This window comes from Lethenteron reissneri, chromosome 26 (assembly GCF_015708825.2).
Source record: "Lethenteron reissneri isolate LAM-NWPU_2019-01 chromosome 26, ASM1570882v1, whole genome shotgun sequence".
NCBI lineage: Eukaryota > Metazoa > Chordata > Hyperoartia > Petromyzontiformes > Petromyzontidae > Lethenteron > Lethenteron reissneri.
This window is the reverse complement of record NC_083804.1, coordinates 21,707,839-21,729,045: the sequence shown is the minus strand read 5'-3', so window position 1 is coordinate 21,729,045 and position 21,207 is coordinate 21,707,839. Positions and strand designations below refer to the sequence as shown.

The 21,207-nt window shown below is 47.6% G+C and overlaps 1 protein-coding gene across 20 annotated transcripts in view; it reads right to left on the bottom strand.

The window, feature by feature from the left end:
- Positions 1–21,207, bottom strand: part of LOC133347860 (RNA binding protein fox-1 homolog 3-like) — a 306,370-nt gene that overhangs the window by 97,748 nt on the left and 187,415 nt on the right. For 2 of the 20 annotated variants that reach the window (XM_061560551.1, XM_061560559.1), the window contains exon 1: positions 3,804–4,032. The exons of 16 other annotated variants lie outside the window; for them this stretch is intronic. Coding sequence is in view for 1 of the 4 variants with exons in the window: in XM_061560559.1 (XP_061416543.1) it covers positions 3,804–3,821 (18 nt within the window). In the remaining 3 variants the exon portion in view is untranslated. Of the gene's footprint in view, positions 1–3,803; positions 4,034–21,207 lie in introns of those variants that run through there. 2 more of the 20 variants (XM_061560555.1, XM_061560553.1) reach the window with 2 other exon arrangements.

The following is a 21,207-nucleotide window of genomic DNA, read 5'->3' as shown; positions in this document are numbered from 1 at the left end:
TCAGCCTCACCTGCGGCAAACATGATGGGATGTTAACGAGACCAATGTCTCGACACCCTGACATATTTATGTAAAGGGACGCGGTAAATTTCACCGTTTGCTTGCATACATGAATTAATACTAAGCACTTTGGGGAAGCATTCTGGACACAATAATCTGTAGCTGGAGGCTAGAGAGGCCTTGATGAAGTACAAATCCTTCCTTAGTTAAAACAGGCCATAGCGGAGGGCCCCCTGCTGTGCTCTGTAATTGTGAAGATCTGTCTAAGTGACAGATAATTAAAAAGGAAATAAGCAAACTCAATGAGGAAAAATAGATTTGCATGAATCACGTTTGATTACAAGCGAGGCAAAGTGGATTTTTATAAATTTTCTGTCTTACTCCGAGTGCCATGGGAATTCCGCTGCCATGTCGACACCATCATGGGTGCGCTTTAAAAAATAATATTTATTGCACACTGCCCCTTCGGAAGGCAACGTGGTCATTCTTTACCAAGTAATATTATTTATTGTGTACTGCCCTATCAATAAGCAACCAGGGTATGCTTAAAATACACGTTATTTATTGCTTGCTGCCCTATCTATAACCGACACAGGCACACCTTTAAAAGTAATGTTATGTATTGCTTGCTTTGCTGTCCATCACCAACTTGGGTATACTTGGGTATCATTTTTTTCCTTGTTATTTATTGAGAGCTGTAGGCTGCACTATCGAGAGCCAAGACCTTCGCAGAATGGATTAGTGGATGTCTCCAGCTAAATATCTAAATATTGAGCAGGATACTTAACTCACAAAGCTGATGCATTTAATGGTAAGGCTTTCAAAACAGATATTGGTGATTTCTTTTGTTCCCTTAGACTGTATTGCTCCAGAACAATCCAATGATTCCTTTTGAAGACTGAAAAAAGTACAAATTCTTCCCCCTTTTTTTGGTATCTGCTAGTATTTCTGCGTGTGATTTCAGATGCTCTTACCCAAAGTGACTGGGCGCATCTAATTTTGGAGTTAGCCGCCACTGCAAGCGGAGTGATGTCACCACCGATCTGCTCATCCAAGTGCGAGAAGGGCCGTGGTGTGCGAGCGCTTGTACCCGTGCTCACCGCCAGCCAGTACGCAACCACGCTCGGTTGCTTTTCATCACCGCGCCGGGTAAACCATTGGAAAAAAAAATCGCATCTTAATTTTAAACTGCCTCAACGTTTGAATTCTAATGAACACCCCCCCCCCCCCCGCAATCGACGCTTCATTAAGCATCAGTTTGCAAACAATCCGTCCTTGAGGCGGTGGCATGCCCAGGCCACAATCCACGCTACGGCCATGCCTGCACTTGTACCCGCTCACCCACACGCCCGTCCACCCGTCCACGACCACCCGCTTCTCACATTATGGGATGCCACACACTTGAATGGACATTGTGTACCTCCGGACAGCACCGCATCATCGCGAGGATTTGTCTCCCGCGCACCCGGTCTCGTGATGTCGCGAATAATCACGTCTGCAAGATCACATTGTAATGTGTGAAGCGCAAAAGCCGCTGCGCGAAAGTAACAAAAAGTTGACGAGTCCCCGTTCTGCGCCACTCGCATAGGTCCGACGAAAATGTGCGTGTGTCCGTGTCACAATTGCCAACGACTGCCGCACGAGCGTGCATAATGATTTACCGTCGGGTCAAAGCAGTGCACGTGTTTTTGTTCGTAGATTGGCTGGCGAGAAAGCGCGATTAAATATGACCACTTCGCAGCGTAAGTGCTCCGGCAAGACAGCTTGCAACGCAGTGAACTGCCGTTGGCCGCAAGCTCAACATAGCGTGCGTGAACTTTGCATGCATAGCCCCCTCTTATCGATCCGATAGCTGACGAGGGCCTTCTCCACGCCCTCGTGCAGTGTGGAGGTTGTTTGATCATACTGCACCAGGCTGGTGAGTGCCGGTTTGGCGAGATCAGGGAGCACTGACGTGGGAGCATAGTACATCACAACAAGTGATTGTTTTTTTTCCCGCACTGCCCTCTGCTGTCCACAATGTAGGCCTATGACAACCTGTTTGCGCATGGCGGTCACAAATCCAAACGCTACCCAGCGTCTGAGATGTGCAATAAGATCGGGCGTATTCGGGGGGGGGGGGGGTGTTTTTGTTAAAGGCAAAGACAAAAACACGTACACCACGCAGCAATATACACTGTATACACAGGACCACGGCTTGTGGGAAATCTTTTTGTATAACATTTGTTGTAGTAACACGTCTAATATCATACACCTTGAAGGCCGTGAATTTAATTAGGACAGGCTAACCTAATATTTGCTTTTCATAAAGCAACCTTTAACTTAGAGCTTTTAAAATAACTCGCTGTGTGCTTGGGAGACACGTGGCAGCCGAGGCACTCACCAAATTTGACTCCACATTTTTTTAGTGACAGAAAATTTGAAATATAATTTATTTTCAGTCGACTACGACGGCGATAGGCAAATGAATAAATGAAAACGAATAGACACGACACGTTCACCGTCGAATTTAAGACGGTTTCACATCAACGTGCTTTCATGACACGGGTGGGGGGTGGGGGTAAAAACTATTGCAAACAAACTTTGGCGAAGAAACACATTTCGAATTTCACTTTCGAACGTAAATATCCGCATTTGCAACGGCGCACATGCACGTGGATTGTTGCAGTTGCATTATAAAAACCACAGCAAACGGCCGACCCCGCTGCTCGTTATTAGGAAGCTGCAATTCTACAGGGCCCCTTAAAGCTAGGATTTCTTGATATTGGAAATGCAGTATCACGGTAAATATAAAAGAGAGACTGCACAAGTTGTATCTGCAGCGACATTAAACATACGCGCGCAGTCGCACACACGTGTGTGTGTGTGTGTGCGATTTCCCACCCACAAGGCACTCGTAAAAAGCCAAGGAAACTGATATAAACAAATCAATGCGTCACTCGTCTGTGCGCATCCTACAGTCAAGGCGTCCAAATGTAGGTGTCCAAGTTTTGGGGTCACACGACCTACACATGTGCATTACTGCCCCGGCGAGAAGAAAAATTGTATTAATAAAGTGTGCACGGCCAAGGAATGCCTAACGCCTACATTCTATTCTGTTAGATTACGACTGGAGTGCCGGACAAATTAGAACATAAGATTAAATTTACTTGCACTAAAATACAGTCGCTCTGCAGCTCCACGCGGCACTTGCAATGCCGCGCTCCCATCTTTATGCGACGCGGGAGTCAAATAAATCAGAAGTATCTTTGCATGGCAAAGTAAAATGTACAGTTATTAGGCTCTCATATAATCAGCTCTTTCAGCTCAAACATTTCACGGTGTCACCGGTGACTAAAGCACATGCGGACGGGTTGTAAAGTTTGTTCATGACTCTCTCGTTCGCTCGCTCGCTCGCGCACGCGAAGCGCGCCAGCGCGCCACCACGGACGAGGCGACGCGTGCACGATGGTGCGATATACACCGGGGGCCTCCACAGCCCCCCACTGCAGATTTAAGCATCGTACCTTCACGTGCATTTTTACGCCCCCCCCCCCCCCCCGCCGCCGCCAGCCCGTCACCTTTACGAGCCTGGGCGTAAATTTGAACAACGCCGTGTCCTTAACCCCTCGTCGTTTGCTACCGAACCAGCAGCGGAGCGTAAACCTCCACGGCACCGCATTTGCTCGGGGATTCTCTGCGGCTGGCGATCCCCATGTCCCACGCGCACGCAACACGCCCCGGCACAATCGAGCGCACACGCCCGTCCGCACGGCCGTAAACCAAAGCAGGCAACAATGAAGTGAACGAGATCAGGTACCTACCCAAACATACATCATCATCCTGAAGACGCGTTTCACTCACGGGCGGGCAGAGGAATCTGAGTGCAGATGGGATATAATTACGGACAAATGAAAATAAAATAAAAAACAGCTCTGGCTTCGAAGCTCTGTTGCTAAATTACTCCCGCTTTTCTGTTGCCTCAACTTGGCTCTGGTCTGAATGGACTTGCAAATTCTTGTCGCTGCAGTGCCTGGTTTGCCGGCTTGCCCAAACGGCGCGTGCACTGCCTTGCTGCAGGCTGTTACAACTCTGCCGAGCCTGTTTGTGCGGAATCCTTAGTCACACGCTCCCTCGCCAGCCTCCTGCGCATGCAAGGGGCTGCTGTACAGTGCAAGTCGTGTGGGCGCGCGTGTGCGCGCGCGTTGCTACGATGTCCGCGACGATTCGGAGCCATCCACGGAAAGAGTTGCGTACAATTAACTCAAAGGTCGTCCACACGTTGCCAAACGCGCTCCGGGACCCGAGTAAAATAACTCGCAGGCAAGGTGCATTTTTTTAACCGTGCCGCCCGTCAAACGATACCCTTTCCAAAAAACAAAATGTTTTACTCGCATTTATTGCATTTTGTTATTTAATAGCGAATGCAAGAATCGACTTGCATGATTGTGAGTGGAGCAAAATGATGAAGAGGTTGAACGGGGCGAAGGGTGGCGGTGGCAGGCCGGGTGGCGGGGGTGATGGAACTTAATGACTCCAGAAAGGGTCCAAAATATTAGCAGAGCGGTTTGGCGCAGCAGCAGCAGCAGCAATAAAACCCTGCGCTCGTTCGCTGGCTGGCTGGCTAGCCAGGGGGATGCAAGGAGCCCCTGGGGATGCGGACCGGGTGCACGTCGGCCAGGGAGGGGACGCAGCGCGCTCTCCCTGCCCTGCTCAGGGATGCCGTGCGGGTGCCGTGGGGTCGGAGGGCCTGGCCGACGACAGTGGCAAGGGGCAGTTTTTTTTCTTTGGCGACGTTTGGTTTTTTGGGGGGCGAGATTCGATTGGGGAGGAGTGGATAGGCTGTGAGCGGAGTTGGTGTGTGTGTGGGGGGAGGGAGGTGATATCTGCATTTGTTGCAAACGAGCTGCAACGTGCAAACGCCAACCGCGTTGCCAAACAAATGAACGGCCCGAGAGCAGAGAAATGCGTAATGGAATTCGTGGAACTGACGTCAATGGGACACTTCAGGCAAACTCTAATTATCTGCATTCTCCGGGCTGATTTATGTCGCTGCGAACGATATATCGACGCGATACGACGCTTGTCTGCGTCGGCGCGGGAGCATCGGAGCAACGTGGGCCCCGTGAAGGTGCGATGACTTCAGCGATATGTGCTCAGCGGGGTGTATTCTGTACTCAGATGTGTAAGCGCCACAGATATGAGAGAGTGTGTGCCTGATTCGAGGTGTTAAATCTGCACAGATAGGAACACAGTCGCCCACGGATATGGGAGTCACACAGACGCGCGCAAGCTCGACTTTGAAAAAGTACCGAGTGCAATTCGTCAACACGCAAGCCCTGTGCACACGGGGAGCCCTGCAGCCTTGAGTCAGTTGGTCCGGGGGAGAGGAATTCCCAGTTGTATAATGGTTAAAAGCATGAGTGGGCTTCCACGGAACGCCCTATTTTGTGGCTTGCGGTATAGCGTTTACTAGACACGTGTGGGTGTTGTTGCTGCTGCTGCTGCCGATCATTGTAGGTAGTGCCCAGAGCGAGCTAAGCAGTGCAACGCGGGGCCAAGCAGCCGTACACACACACAGAGAGTCTGAGATTAGACTTAAGCAGCCCACATTGCACACAGCAAGAGGGGGAGGAGGAGGGGGGGAGAACACCAACAATATAATTACATTTTCTGACTTTTGCTGAAATGCACATTCTTGCACAGAAGTAATGTCTTAACTTATATATACAAACACACACACAGCAAGTTTGACATACAAAGCTTTTGGAAATAAAAAAAAAGTAGAATCTTGTTTCCTTTATATATGAAATCTATAAGAAATGTTAAAACGTCCCTTTTTTCCAGTCTAGTCCACACGCTCCAGGCACAGTGCGAATACGAAGCTCACTCTATTGATTCAATATTAGCGCGCGTGGTGATAATTAACATGGGCGGCACGGAGCAAGCTGCTGCTCCACCTGAACTGACAAAGAACATTTATTTAATTGATTACACTCCGGATACTTAATGCCAACAAGTTTGGCTTGGGGTGAGCGTGCGGGGGTTACTGGCTATGCGCTGACGGGACAGGGACAGCTGATCGCACAAGGATGCTCAGTGGGCGATTGCCCCCCGCCGTCACCACAAAGGGCATCAGCGTTACCCTAAACTCCTCTTCACTTTCGCTGCCGAAAACGAAATGAACACGGCCTGTCTTCCGAGCGCAGACACCAAGCAGGGGAGGGGCGGGGGGGCGAGGTTCGTTAACTCCTTCCCGGTTCCAGTAGCGAGCGTGCATATAGTACAGGGTGTCGCTCATTCGTCCACGGGCTAACACAATGGCAGTGCCACGCTTGTCCTGCTTCCGTCAAGGACCATTTGTTCCGCTGCGTTAGTATGCACGGCATTGTTTCGACGAAAACAAGTAAAGCTTGCCACTTCTAAGAATCTACAACGACAAACAAACCCGCAAGGAATCCGAAACCGCTCTGCCCTTCCGCGGGCGCTCACCACCAAAAGCACTCGGCCGTTTGCAAGCGCTGTTTCCACATCTCGCGTGTGCGGTTTAAATCCGGCACCAAATAACATTAATTGTTTTGTTGGTCCGCTTCTTCTTTTTATTCTTCTGCTTCTTCTGCCCGTGGCGAGACAGGGCGTTTTACAAAATATCTTCCCCAGTCTAGCCGTGGCTCAGGAGAAGAAATGTCCCATTCACAACCCAATCACTCCCTCGGCTGTGTCCTATTTCTCAATCAATAAAAGGCGTCCTTGATTTTACTACTCGTCTACAAGCAAATAAATAAAGAAAACGGTCCTTCAAGATAGTGGAAAATTAATCAGAAAGTGTATTTCCTTGGTTTCGGACCAGTTTCTAACTGCATCAGATCTATAAAAATGATCTTCCATATGCAGTATTTGAAAATTGCAATTCCACGTGATCTATGGCTCGACTTCAAGCTGCAGTATATAATTCTTTATTTGAGGAAAATACAACAGAGCGTTAGATGTCTGCATGGCACATGGGAATGATCTATAAGTACTTGGCTGCTTCGGGTAGAATATGGAATAAATTCTTCATCTGCAAGAAAGACATTTCAATATTGTTTTTTTTTTTTTGCAAATATCTTTGGCCCATAATGTTCAATATATCAAAGTCACTGTGGATTTAACAGCACCTTGCCTTTGATGCTCTCTACTTCACAGGGTGCCAACGGAGCACCGGTGGTGGGTCGTCGTCTTCTTCTTCTTATCATCATTAACGCATAACCTCGCGGACGCAATCTCTTTCTTGTTGTTTTTAATAAGGAAGACAAAAATTACGCGCGGCGTTTTTTCATCCCTCCCAGAACGTCCTTTTTTTCGTCGGAGTGAGTGGGTGTGTGGAGGGGGGGGGGTATAAGGTGTGGGAAAACAGCACCACTGTGTGACTAACGAAACGGCACCATCACCGTTGGACTAACGAAACGGTACGACTACGGGACTAATGGAAAGGCACCAGTGTGGGACTAACGAAACGGCGCCAGTGTGGGACTAACGAAACGCCGACGAGCCTGCTCTTCCAGGGAATACTAAATCATGCCTTTAACAAATATAACGCTGAAGATGTCAGCAAGCTATAAATGTACAGCTCTGTACATCTTTACTTTATAGACTCAGCTGGACGATCGGGTCCCTCCCTCACCACCACCACCACCATCAACCACCCCCTGATACCCCACCCACGAGCCATCCTTCTCAGAGACAGCCACCCCTGCTCTCTCTCGCCCTCTCCCTCCCTGCACCTCTCCCATCTCTCCCTTTTTTTTTGCTTCCCATGCAAAAAGATCACCCCCAAGCCTACCTTCTCATTTAGCAGCGGGCAGGTGCAGACATTTATCTGGGACTAAATTATCACAGCCGGCTGCTCTGCTCACTCCACGGGGCAAAAGCAGAAGCCAAGCAGTTAATCCTGTGCCATTGGGCCAGGAGGCGTCAAAATCCACCGTTCAGCACTTACGCATGCCACTCTCCCTCAGGGCAGTGCTATTGGTGAGGAGCAGGGGCTGGAGGTGGGGGCTAAGGGAGAGGAGGAGGAGGGGGAGCGAGGGAACGGGGGGAGCAGGCACCTCGTGCCGGCTCGAATGCCTAACTTTGCAAGGGCCGACAAGAATTTGGACTATAATTCACGTCAGCCACCGAGAGTAGTGCTGCGAGCTTGGGAAAATAATATCTCTATATGCAGCGGCAGCCTTAGGGTTTGTGGAGGCCCCCAGTAGGACACTACCATTGGGCTTCCTGGCCACTGCGTATATATTTATGCTACAAGTGCTGCTTCAGCAACTCTAGTAAATTAAAAATTGGTAAATGAATTGCCTATTGGTTAATGCATGTCTATAAATTACTTGCTGCGTTCCCAACCCCCATCTCAGCCATTGGGTCCCCTATGGGCGCACGTTTTTTCCTCGTTGTTTAGACCGTCCCTGTTTATAATAGAATCCAGCGTGGTGGTGTGGTGTAGAGGGAGCAGATTAACATTGTTTTACATAATACTACAAAGCGTGTTATTAAGTAAAACCTCAACGGGTGTCATTTTAACCATCAGTTGCAAAGACTATCACAGCTGCCAGATGAACCCCAGGTGATACTACCGATATATAATCTTCAGAGACCACAGTCTCTGAGTCACATCAAAAGGAACGCTATTATTTAAACCAAAAATCGCATTGCATAGTCTCGCTAGAATTTCGAATTAAATGCTTACCGTAGCAGTGGTGGGCAATGTTAAGGAAGTGCTCTGCTCTCACCGCACGAACATATAAAGGTTCATCCTGCTGAAATTAACACGGGTGTTGTGTTATTTGAATTACGTCGTGCGAGCCCACCCGCCCACCGCCCTCCCCCCCCCCGGAAAAAAATATGTAATTTTGCCCACAGAGCCGAACAGTGTTTCCCCTTGTTAACGTAGTTATTCCCAAATGAATACCACCACACTAATATCGTCACTATCACGTGCGATGTGCACTTTGTTTTTTTTTTGCTGCGCTACAATCGAGAGAGGAAAAGGTTTTACGCTCCACGCGTAAAAAAAAAAAGAATCCTTTAAAGTGGCCCTGGGCTCACAGTGATTTCGCTGTCAGAAAAGCGAGCGCTGGGTGTTTGGAGAAGCTGCAGACCTAGCAGAGTTCATGACCCCAATATCGGAGTGTTCTATTTCCCCCCCCCCCCCCCCCCCACTTTTTTTTTCAGTGCCTGCCCCAGGATGCTCCACCAGTGGCACTTTCTCACCCGGCTGGCCCTTTACCTCGTGCGCGCATTCCTAATTTCTGCTGATCCCATCTCTTTGGGGGTCCCTGTCGCACCCCCTTAACGAAAACCTTGTCATGTACGTTTGTTCTGCCGCTAACCCCGCCGTGTCCCCCCCCCCCCGTCATCCCCCAACACCGACCCCAGCATTTGCCTGGTGATGGCTTCCGATTCGCAAAAAACAGCATGGGGGAGGCCAATTTCAAAGTCATGAAACAAAATCAAATAACGCCAAATTAAATATATTAAAGGATTTGCGCCTCCGAGCACAGAAGCGCACAACGAAAGTGGAGGTCCCCACGGATGGCTGTTTTGCATTCACGTGCGGCGCCTCTACAGATGTGCAGCAACATGCTAATCAATGGTGCAGAAAATAAACATTAACCAAAAAGCCTTCTGGAGAAACCAGGCGTTAAAAGAGCGCTGTAACAAAGCTTCAATTACGAGTGATTTCCTTCACAGCTTGCCTCCTCGCCCAGACGCAGAAGAGAAGCATTAACCCTTCAACTTAATTATTCAGACATCGTTCGCAGACGGGGATTAAGGTCGCCGTGGGCCCTAAGCCAGGGACATTTCTTGGGCCCTCCCTCCCACGGCCTCGGCTTGTGCAGTCCTACCCACCCGTTCTGCGCCCCGTAAAATCGTGAGCAACAACCTCGCTCTGACTGCTGAATTTTCTGGCCCTTGCGGTCACTGGGGTGTGTGTGTGTTCAAAGCCTGAACTCATAATTGGCGTCATCATCGTCGTCGTCATCATCATCGTCGTCATCATCGAAATGAAGAGTGAGAAGCCTTGAAGGTGTGCTGCCGCAGGTTGCTGCGGAAGAGCTAACAGTCCGGCGGTGATGGCTGTGCCGTGCGTGGCCTGTGAGCCAGCACTGTGAAGGCAACAGCGAGGCTTGGCAGATGGCACAACAATATTGTGAAACTCCCTTCCCGTGAATGTCGAGGAAGTGCCTTACCCTGACTTGCTAGGAGGAAACTTTTCCGTCTGTATGGGATAGTGTTTCCCCCTCACACATGTGGGTTTAATCTGAGTACTCCAGTTTCCTCCCACCTCTAAACACTCACGAATTGGCCGATAACACCTTAATATATAGAGAGGACTGCAGAGCTTGAGTTACTGATGGCACCGGCTCATAGCGTGGCTGCCCTCCCGCTTGTCTGTGGTTCCTCGCACCTCTGAGTCGTTATCTCTCTGTTCAATGGAGAGCGAATACTGTGCGGCCAATTACAATTTGAAATTATTATTATTACTACTACTACTACCTTAGCATGCCAGGTGAAAAATATATTCTAAGGACTCATACACCTCTCGTAGAAACACCAGCCAAGAACATGAGATCATAGCTTTGCCAGTGAGCTTAATCAGGATATGATCTCATCCGCTCTCACAAGTTGTGGGTTAATAGTGGGGGGTTTCATGCTGCATACATCCCAAAATGAAAACAGCTGATCTCGCTCGCTTTCAAAACGTGGTGACATCTGACGTACTCAAAAGATTGCTTAAAATACTTTGCATAACTGAGTCTCACTGACAAACTGGTAACAAGTGGAAAAACAACTAAGTTTGGTGGTCTCGTAGTAGGAATCGGATGCAAGAGTTCATGGAGACATTCCGATTGAAACTGGCCTTGGAGGTGCGAAAGGTGATTTAATGGTGATCCCGGCACTATGGGCTACACACACAAAAAAACTTCTACGCGAAACTAGGCCAGGTAGAGTTTAACGCGAGTGCAGCAGTGTAAATGAAGTGCCATCATTTCCTATGTTTGATAATGTGAACTGCAATTCTTGCAAGGTTGTTTTTTTTTGCATCCTTGATCATCTGCTTCTGAACTCTTTTTTTGTTACAGGCCATCATGCAAATATTACAGCTCATACTAAACTTAAGCATGACAATATTTAATTAAATTCCCATCATAATTCAAAAATAATACATCACCATCATCATCCTTGTACAACCAACACAGGGATGCATATCGCATCTTCAGGTCGAAAAAACTTAAAATCCCAACTCCGATGTAGGTTCCCATGCCGAACAGGAAGCTGCCATTTTGCAGAAGCTTTCGTTGTTACAAGAGCTACCATCCTGGGCTGCATGTTACTGGGTATGCATGCCATGCACCCTGGGAGCGTTATTTACAGCACTGCAATGCTGCAACGGATAAAACAACCAGCACCGCATTTCTCTTTCAATTAAAAACAAAAACAGTATCGAAATAGCGAGCACTTAAAAAAAAACACTCAAACCCCCGTTGAGTACGGTATTATGATTGGTGGCATTTAGCCAAATGCTCACCTTCCTCTTGACATTTATAAGCCGGTGGCGATCACTGGAGTCAGGAAGTGCACATTCTTGAAATTAAGAAATATCTGTTTGTTTAGCTGCTGCGCCGGGTTTTAAAATTAAAACACTGCAAAATCTATAATACACTCAAGCTGTTTATTGCTCAAAATTAATACAGCGGGCGTAATTAATAAAGCGGAAGTTTTTGATCTTGCGAGTGCGTTCATGAACCCGCACACATGCGGTTGATATTTAATCTCCCATAATCTCCGAATGTTCAGTTGTCCAATTAACTGGGCCCTCAAGCGTAGCCAAGCACTCGCGGTTTTTTTACGATATTAAAAGAGTCGCGTGATTAATCGTTTTTTAACATGCTGGCGGGGAAGATTTCACACACTGAGATCCTATCAAAACAAAGAGCGAGTCAAGGAGCAGCAACGGAATCTGCGATCTGCGTGCATAAATTAATTAACTGCGGCATATTACACGGCAAATAGAGCTTTTTTTGACTTTGATGAAAATGATATATCGAAATAGAAATCTAACATTTATTATTAAAATTCACAAATTTCACAGTTTGCGTATATGAACATGTTATTAACCTGTGAGGAATTAAACAATAAAGCATGATGGGTTTTTACTTGTATTATGAATACTTTATATGAAAGACTTAAATAGCAGTGCACTTCAATTTCCTCGGATGGATTGTCCTAATAGCAGGCACGCAACATACAGATTCTACAATACCAATATCAGAGAGGTTGAATTTGCGATGTACATCAATGTCAATTACTTAGTACTTAATTCAGATATTATAAACACTTTGCAGAACATACCATAACGGAGCGTATTACACACATGATAATGCACGAGTTGGCAATATTGGAATATAAATGTAAGATCAATGTTCTCAACAGTATACGGTAGGTCCAGAACAATTACGGCTATTACATTCCCTTCCAATTAGAGATGCATGAGAATGTGTCGACGCAACAGTCATGACTTGCAACAGTGACGTGACATTCGGTTTGACGAAACGTGTTTCTGTGGTGGCATCTAACGTCAAACTATGGGGCGGAGAGCAAAAAATAATGCAGAAAAAAGAGTACGTGGTATGAGTTTTCTCCACAACAACTGGGATCAACGTGGTATTTTATATCTAGTTATATAAAGTATGCTTCTCCTACCCGACATATAATAACGTTCTATTGAACAATCCAAGCCACCCACATTCAACCGGAGCATTTATTTGTTTACATAGTGTGCTGCAGTTAGAGGAAAAAAAACACACAGAAATTGCCACATCCAAGTGGAGTGTTACATGATCGAGGATAAATGTTTAATTCACGTGGGATTCAGAGGTCCTTCGTGTGCACAGGCAGGCATTTCTGCATTGAGCGCTGACATCTCTCTGCATCGCGGTTGTGATTTATGGCGCGTCCTCGTGTTTTGTCGATACTCTGGGTGGCATGTAAACAACCCGGAAAACTACAGCTCCAATACCACGGCCGTTGCCATTCATTCATGGTAGGGCACTGTCGAGCGGAAGATTAACACAGTTTAATTCCAGCCACGGCAGAGGCAGCGGTTATTGCATACGTTCTGCAAACGCCAAATTCCGTCTTGGTCGACGGAACATTTATTGCTTTCAATGTTTCATCAGCACTCCTGCGAAACAAAGCAAATGCATCACCCCGTTTATTACCCAATTCAGTCTCGTTTGAGTTCTTGCTTATTGTCATTAATTAAGAGGTTTGCAAAATATGGAGGGCACTCAAAAGCTGGCAATGCGATTTCACCTTTTGTTTGTACGTAAAAAGTAAAAAAGGTTCAAATAAACTGCAAAACGAATAATGAATAAATGTTAACAAACACATTCATAAACCCCACTGCAAAAGTGGAAAGTTAATTATAATCTTGCATTTTCCATTGTGCGTTGAACATAATCCAGTGCCTATTTTTCAGTGTGCACAAATTACCTTTGGGGGACGCATCAGCTATGGACTCAATACTTTAAACCTAATTCTCCAGGTCATAAAAGCACATAAATATGGATAAAGCCCATTCTGCCAAACAAGGTTAATGTGCTAAATTTCAGCACCATGGCCAGAGACATCAGCAAAGTACATCTCTTGAAGAGAAATTGTTTTAATATTTGCGCATGCGTTTTTTTTCTTACTACTCAATGGACCCAGACTGCATGTAAAGCACTCCCCCGTGCATAATTGTCTTAACTCATATTGTATCTTATGATGGCTCGTAAAAAAAAAACTGCTAAAAAACAATCAAGGACACTGTCCCACTCTCTACGTAAAGGGCAGCCTTCGTGTGTATCTCGTCAGCTTTGCAGAGAGGCGAGTCAATCGCCCAAGCTAGCCACTTATCACAAAGTCAGGCAGCCGGACAGGACACAACTACCATGCCTAAAGCAATTATCTCACCCACAGCCAGGCCCTGCTGTTTAAACAAAATATTCTAGGAGGCTGTCCATTGTCTTTTCTCTTAAATAGGGGTGTGTAAATAATTCACACACTAAGTGCACTTACAGGCATTCATCAAGTCATGGCTTCTTAGTCTTCCCCGTTGTGTGCTCTCTATCACCCCGGCCGGCTTCACGCAGCCACTTGAAGGCTGCTGAAGCCCGAAGCAACGCCTCCCTCCAGCATCATTACATAATGCCTCTCGACTGATTCACTGAAACACGAGCGCACCTAGCCACGTGGAGTGAAAACGTGTCCCCGAGACCAACCGCGCACGAAATGAACGTCGCCCATTCCACTCGCGGGAAAATCACGTCGTCTCTTACTTCTGTGTGCATTTGCTCAAGCGAGGCAAGCGCGAGGTTTCACGACCGGAGTGCAAGCCGGGTTTCAGTACCTCCGGGTGATGATTCGTCCGGCAGTTTAGCGTGTACATGTGAGAGATGCCTTTCGCATCAGTGAAACAGTCCCCCTCTGTGATGTGTTGCTGACAATGAGGACTCCTCGTGCCCATTTTTGTTAAATTGGTTTGGTGCCAGGCGGCAGTTGTCATCCGCTAGCCGGGCGGCAAAGAGGCAAGGGGATACGTGACGCATTAGCAGCTGTCGCTTTGTCGCATGCACTCCTCACTCACAGTCAACTCCTCTTCACGTGGAGCCTCTTGCAGAAAGAGACAGGGAGGTTGGTGGGTGTTTGGGGGGTGGAAGCTAGGGGGGATGAGAGCGGGTGGTAGTAGTGGGGGGTGGGGGGCTGTTGGCGGGTGGGAGATGTCAGTTGTAGCGCCATGATTTTATCTCTTTTTTTCAGTCACGGGAAATAAAAGATGAAGGAGGGGGGTACGGGTGGGTGTAGAGAAAAGAAGCAAAATAGATCGCCCCCCACCCTCCCCTTTGGCAGCTGCCACTCCGCATGCGTGTAAGCAAAGTGCGAGCGCTGTGCCAAAACAGACAGTTTGCAGAGGAGGCACTTCAGCAGGAGGCTCCATCATTGTGTCAGATGGCACTTTGGACAGCTGCCCTCAAGCAATCACGCTGCAAGCGATTAGTCCGGGAACACCGCTGTGCCTATTTGTAACAATGAAATATTCGCTGAGCGCTGAATTGTTTTAAATAAAATGCGAAACGCGACACTGCATAATTTCGATTGTTACCTTTTCGCTGCGCGGCATTGTCTGATGTATGTTTTTTTATCTATTCGAGTGTACACGCATTTGCGCACCAGGGCCAGTACTTTTTATGTCGTGCTTTATGAGATCAGCGGCATATCTGTGCAAGATTCGGCACGCAACTGAATACAAATGTCTGCTTCAAAGCAAATTAATCTGCCTATGTACATCAATATCACACATTGCAAATTATATTTCGCATTGCCTTTATAGCCAAGAAATAATCCAAATTACCAGAACCCTTTCGTAAGGTATGCGATGGGCCTTTGATCATTTGTGTTGCTTTCAAATCACAGAACATGATATCATGTATTGCATAGGCTTATGGATGACTCCCAATGTCTTTACGGTGCCTTACGCCATTGTGTTATGCTAAACACAAGAAACCCTTCCATCTTGCACACATGTCCTCACACAAAGATATCTGTTTTTCACTCGCTTGCCAAATGATCGCCTCCTGTTCTTTGGCGCTTTGGTACTCCGCGATGCAACGCGGAACCCTTGCTTGAGAAAATCGAGCCCTACACTTCCCCGCCACTAATCAGCACTTATCTCCCAACCACCCGACTCTTCGCCTCCACCGCCACCGCCGTCTTAAGATTACCGTTCCGCCGCGATTCTACGGTGCCCGGGTTGTTTTGGGGGAGGGGGGAGGGCGAGGGGATGGGGCGGGCGAGCGTGGTTTAGGAGCGGTCCCGGCCAAAGCACCTCTCTGCTCGCGGCAGATAAGCAGGCTGCATCAGAGCTGACTCCGATAGAGCTGTAATTTAATGACACAAGACCGTGCCACCTCCCCTCATCTAAAAGCACTCCCGGTAACAGCCAGCCACAAGCCCAGCTTGCCGTGTGGTACGAGCAGTGCCACTTTTACAACAAAATAAATTAAGATCTGTGTGTGATGGGAGGGGGAAAAAAAAGAAGCGCTGCCAGCTTTTTGAGCCACGAGGGTGTTGGTACATAATACTCTTGCGCGCAATTTGTCATGCCAGGTTTTTGGGAGAGCCCTCGAAACCTGAAATGAGCACATCGCCTTGAAAGCCGAGCTCCCTGAAGCCGGTTCAGTCATTTGGAACCGTCCGCCATTTATTATAATTATACTCGGTTTTGTTTCATTCCTTGTGTCTGTTAACTATGTCTTACCCCCAATTAACTGCAATGTTTTGTTTTTCTTGACGGTGTGTTACTGCAAGGATCAACGTTCATATGAAAGGTGTTTCGAGCACACGTTGACGTATTAGAAACACAATCGATGGAACGGACAAAAAAAAAGTTTGCATGCTGCGACCGCCACGTTAGGAACAAAAAAAAATCAACACAGAAAATCACAAATGCCAGCCTCCATCACGTACACACTGGCGCGGCGAGAAATGTAAATTGACTTTTTCACACGAGTTCAACAAAAAAAAAGTAACCCTTTGGATACGGCTTCCGCAGGGCAATAATTCATTTATTGTAAATGAAAGTATTTATTTCGCTCGTGCTCGCTACAAATGTACAACGTTACGGTAAAAATTACGTTTGCATTTATATATTTCATTTCTGATGACAACTAAACAAGATTAATAAGCGCCACCTGCCTTCGGCTTCGTCATCTGTGTAGCAAAGCATCGCGAGTTTGGCTAATTTCTTTATGCAACACATTTTTACAGCGTTATTTTTCAGTGCCTAATTATTCATGTCTGCCTCTCATTTGTAAATAATGTAAGTAACACTGGAAATGGACTTTGGTGTAAATCTGCTAAGTGCTGCAACATTGGGGGTATCATACACTGTATATTCTTTTAAAAAATACGCTTACAAATCAGTTTAACAAGTAGGCTTTCGTGACCAATATCATCCATGATAGAGGTATTTTGGGTTAGATCGCGTAAATATATAAATGTGTCGTTAAAACCCGCCACCACCCGACACAGCCAACTAGGAAGGGCTGTCGCCTGATGAAGCTAGTTGTAATTACTGGCGAAACGTCGTACTCAGATTGTAAATGTTGTGGCTTATCTCTCCAATACACTGGTGTGCTGTACTAGTGACGAATTGGAATGTTCTCTTTACGGGACAACCCTTACTAGTTGGCTGTGCCAGGTGGTGGTGGGTTTTAACGACACAACATTTATATATTAACGCGATCTAACCCAAAAACCTCTATTATAAACGTTTACAAATGTGACCATGTCGTGCTATTGGATATCGAGCGCCAAACTACTGACAATCCCAAAGTTGTTAGTTCAAAGACTGCGGTTAACTCAGACAATTACCCCACTGGGGTGGATAAGATAAATGTCGCCACGTGCAAAGTCAACACATTCCTGCGGAGGGAGCTGGTAGGAACGTTGGGTTGCTCGGTCAATGGCCAGGGTCAACGGCGGCGTGGTGTATTCCGCAAATATGCCCGACTGTGAGGGCGGGCACAGGCCGGCGTGTGTAGGTTAAACGTTGAGTTTTATAAGGGCACCACAGGGTGACCAGCCCCTCCTCACCCAGTCCCACCCCTCCCACCCCCCACCCAGCCCCACTCTCCCCACCCAGCCCCTCCCCACCCAGCCCCTCCCCACCCTCCCCACCCAGCCACTCCCTCCCCACCCAGCCCCTCCCCGCCCCCCCCTCTCCACCCAGCCCCACCCCTCCCATTTTTGGATGCACGACGGACGGACACAATAATCCCCTGTGGGCTGGTGTAACCAGGAGGTTCCTACCAGTAAATTGTCATGTAGAGACTGGTCACACAAGGGAGCACCGTTCCAATGGACGGATGAGCAAATAGAAAAAAAAAGTAAACATACGTGTAAATTCACACAGCTGCCCCTTAGTGAGCTTTGTGAAAGTCGGCGGTGTGAATTCGTTCATTATTTGGCAAAGCCCCCTGAAAAATGTAACATTAAAATCCAATATTTTTGTCCGGCTTTGTGGGGGGAGGATTGTGGAGCTTGTGTAAGGTCCCAGGCATGGTCGAATCTGCATGCAAATGATGGGGTGAGAAGCACTTTGCTGTTATTCAAGGGTTATCTTCCGCGTTCAATTGCGGCGTGACAGTTTGGACTGATGCAAGGGAAAGCATTAAAACTGGGCAACTATTGTCACCAACACAATTACAGGGCAGTTTTTTTTTCTCTCCCTCTCTCTTTTTTTCTTTACTCGTTAAGCTTTCAATGAGCAGTGTTTATTATTATTATTATTTGTATTAGAATTGCATAAAACATTTCTGACACGCCGCTTCTGAAAGATAGGATGAAAAACACATCATGTACATTACGCGTGATATTAATAAGGGCCTCGTTCGTTTCATAACACGGTAATCGGTAATATCAGATTAAGCATTACGAATGGTCTTCATTTAAAATGATGGATGACGGACGCGTTCCTCGCATGGATTTTTGTTTTTGCATAGCGTGACGCATAAAAGGTGTAACGAGGGAAAGGAGGGTTTGTGAGCTGTTGCAGTTATATATTACGTAGTTGAAAGCATGACAGACACAACTGCTGAGCATCTGTGTTGCGTTTTTGGTGTAATGCTGAGGTATAGATCCAACCAACCCCTGCACCACCCCACCAACAAATACCACCCCGCCCCCACCCCTTCTCACCATCACGACTCGTAAATTCTCGGACAGGTTTATAGAGATGGGCTGAGAGTGCATTCTTTCCCAGCCTTTTGGAATTAGACCCATAAAATATTCAAAAACTCTTCCGCCACCCAATCGCCGCCCCGGAGCAGTGCCCCCCCCCCCCGAACCGGAGACCTGGTATCCAGGTCCAAGCGGGACGACGTACAAAACCGCGGCGCAAACCACGGTAAAACATCCGCACTTTGCACATGGTCAGCTCTTTGATTATTTATAAGGGAAGGTTCAACAGCAAAGCGGGGGGGAGGGGGGGGGGCAAAGGGAGGGGTGAGCCTTAGGGGCGATAACGGGCAGATAAGGAGACAAAAATCACTCGCCCTGAGCACAGAAGCTGTAGGCCAGGTCATAAAAGGGCAATGTTATCACCTCCATTTTAAGGGCCTAAACAGCCATTTTGGACAGGCAGGCTAGCCATGATTAATGTGACCACGTGGTGCTCTCATTGAAATCTGGCCACCACCATTAAATCTGCTGACCTCCAAAACCTCCACGCACACACACACACCAATGCACCGCACACCCGACACGCGTGCAGCCTCTTCAGCCTGAGATATTGAGAGGATGCAAATGTGTTGGTTTCCTATGGAAGCCAACGCGACTGCTTAACCTGCACTCTCTACCTGAGCCGAAAAAAAAGTAGAAATCTGCCTTCACTTGAAAGTTGGGAGGGCACACAAATTCGAGTCAAGCATTCGAATTGCAGCATTTCATCGTCACGTTCGCCCACGGCTTTTTTTGTTGTTGGTGCGGAATGCGACGGGGGAAGTCTGTTCCATCTGGCTAAAATCTACCGTGGGTCGGCGCTCGGTTTAGCCACAGCTTGGGAAACGCACGCGGCTATGGCGATAGAGCGCTGGGCGGCGACGATCAATCCACGCGCACGCGTGCACCTCTTAGCCTACAGCAAGAGCGTCGAGCTGGAACGGAGGCGAGTCCATCAGGTGCTGAGCCATTTTGGCGGAGTGCTACAAACACAACAGACCACCTCCCCTGGTATATATCGGATAATTCAATCGATGCTCCCTCTAAAATGCGGCAAGAGCCACACTGAGCTTCACAGTGATTAGGCTCCATGGATTGCTGGCTGTGGTTTAGACAGTTGGCTTAATTGCTTATAGACCGATGAACCTGAAAGTGATAGCTGGCATGCAGGATGACCCGGAGGTAAATTAAGTGCATCCATTTGTACTGAAAGTGGAGTTCAGACCACTGAGGATTAAGTTGAGCTTGAATTAATCAGTTCCAAGCTTTGGGTTTTGTCAAATAAACATCATCGCATGTGCACATGAAGTACTTTGCATTGCCGTCAATTCCAGCTTGGGAGGAAGATACATTAAGAACCAAACCCCATGCCAATTTGTGACTAATTGCAGTGTAATTGGTGTTTTTGAACACCACTCATTATTGGTTTGTCTGAAATCCAAATTATATGGAAAGTACACCGAGGAATTAGGGCACTCAAATTTTCATCAGCGGAGCTCCAAAAAAACCCCATGTGTTGAGCTAAAAACAAGCCCTGCTTTGGCGAGACGCTGGCTTTGACTTTGAACAGAGTCGGCCAAGCACTCAGGCCCTCCGGCGTCTCCCAGCTGTCAAACGCGGAGCCAGGCAGCTCCCATCCGAGGAATCCGTGGCAAAGCACCCAAACAGCACGCAGCCACGGCACCCGAGACGCAGTGGCGAGACACGGAGGGCCGCGGCAACGGTGCACCGGGAAGTCACGGCTAAACGTCGGCGTGACTCCCGGTGGCAGCATTGGCGAAGGGAGCCGAAAAGAGGCTGCTTAGGCACCGCCCCGAGAGATCACGGTGGCAACCCCGGCATAAGAAGAGCGATCGCGCGCCGAAGCGGCGAGTGATACCCGGACAGGGTAACGAGCGTGGCGCAGGCCCGGCGCCAGGAGATCTTGGCCGGGCGGAGTGATCGGAGAGCCCACACTCCCCCACTCACACCCCACCACCCCCACGAACGCGAAGAAGCAGCCTCGACCCAGGAGCACATCCTTGGTAATTTACCGGACCCTGAAATGAAGAAGTGTGTTGCTGGTCGTTCACGAAAATTACTTTAATTTGGGTAATGATCTCATGCAGGAGAAATAAATATATATGTGCGTGTGTGGAGAGAGTAAAAAAAGAAAGGGAAGCGGTAGAGAGGAAAAAAAAGATAAGAAATAAGAGATGGTGTAAGTCATTTGAGTGGGTAGGTGTGGATAAATTGGCTGACAAGCCCACAGGCGGCAACGCTGCCGGCTTTAATTTGAACGGCTCGATGGAAGGTGCCTGGAACTCACGAAACAAAGAATCTGTTAATCTATAAGCGTTTTTTTGTGCTTTACGATTTTTTTTATTTCATCATCTATAGCCAACAAAGCAAAGTTGCACATTATGGTGCATACTAAATTCCTGGCCT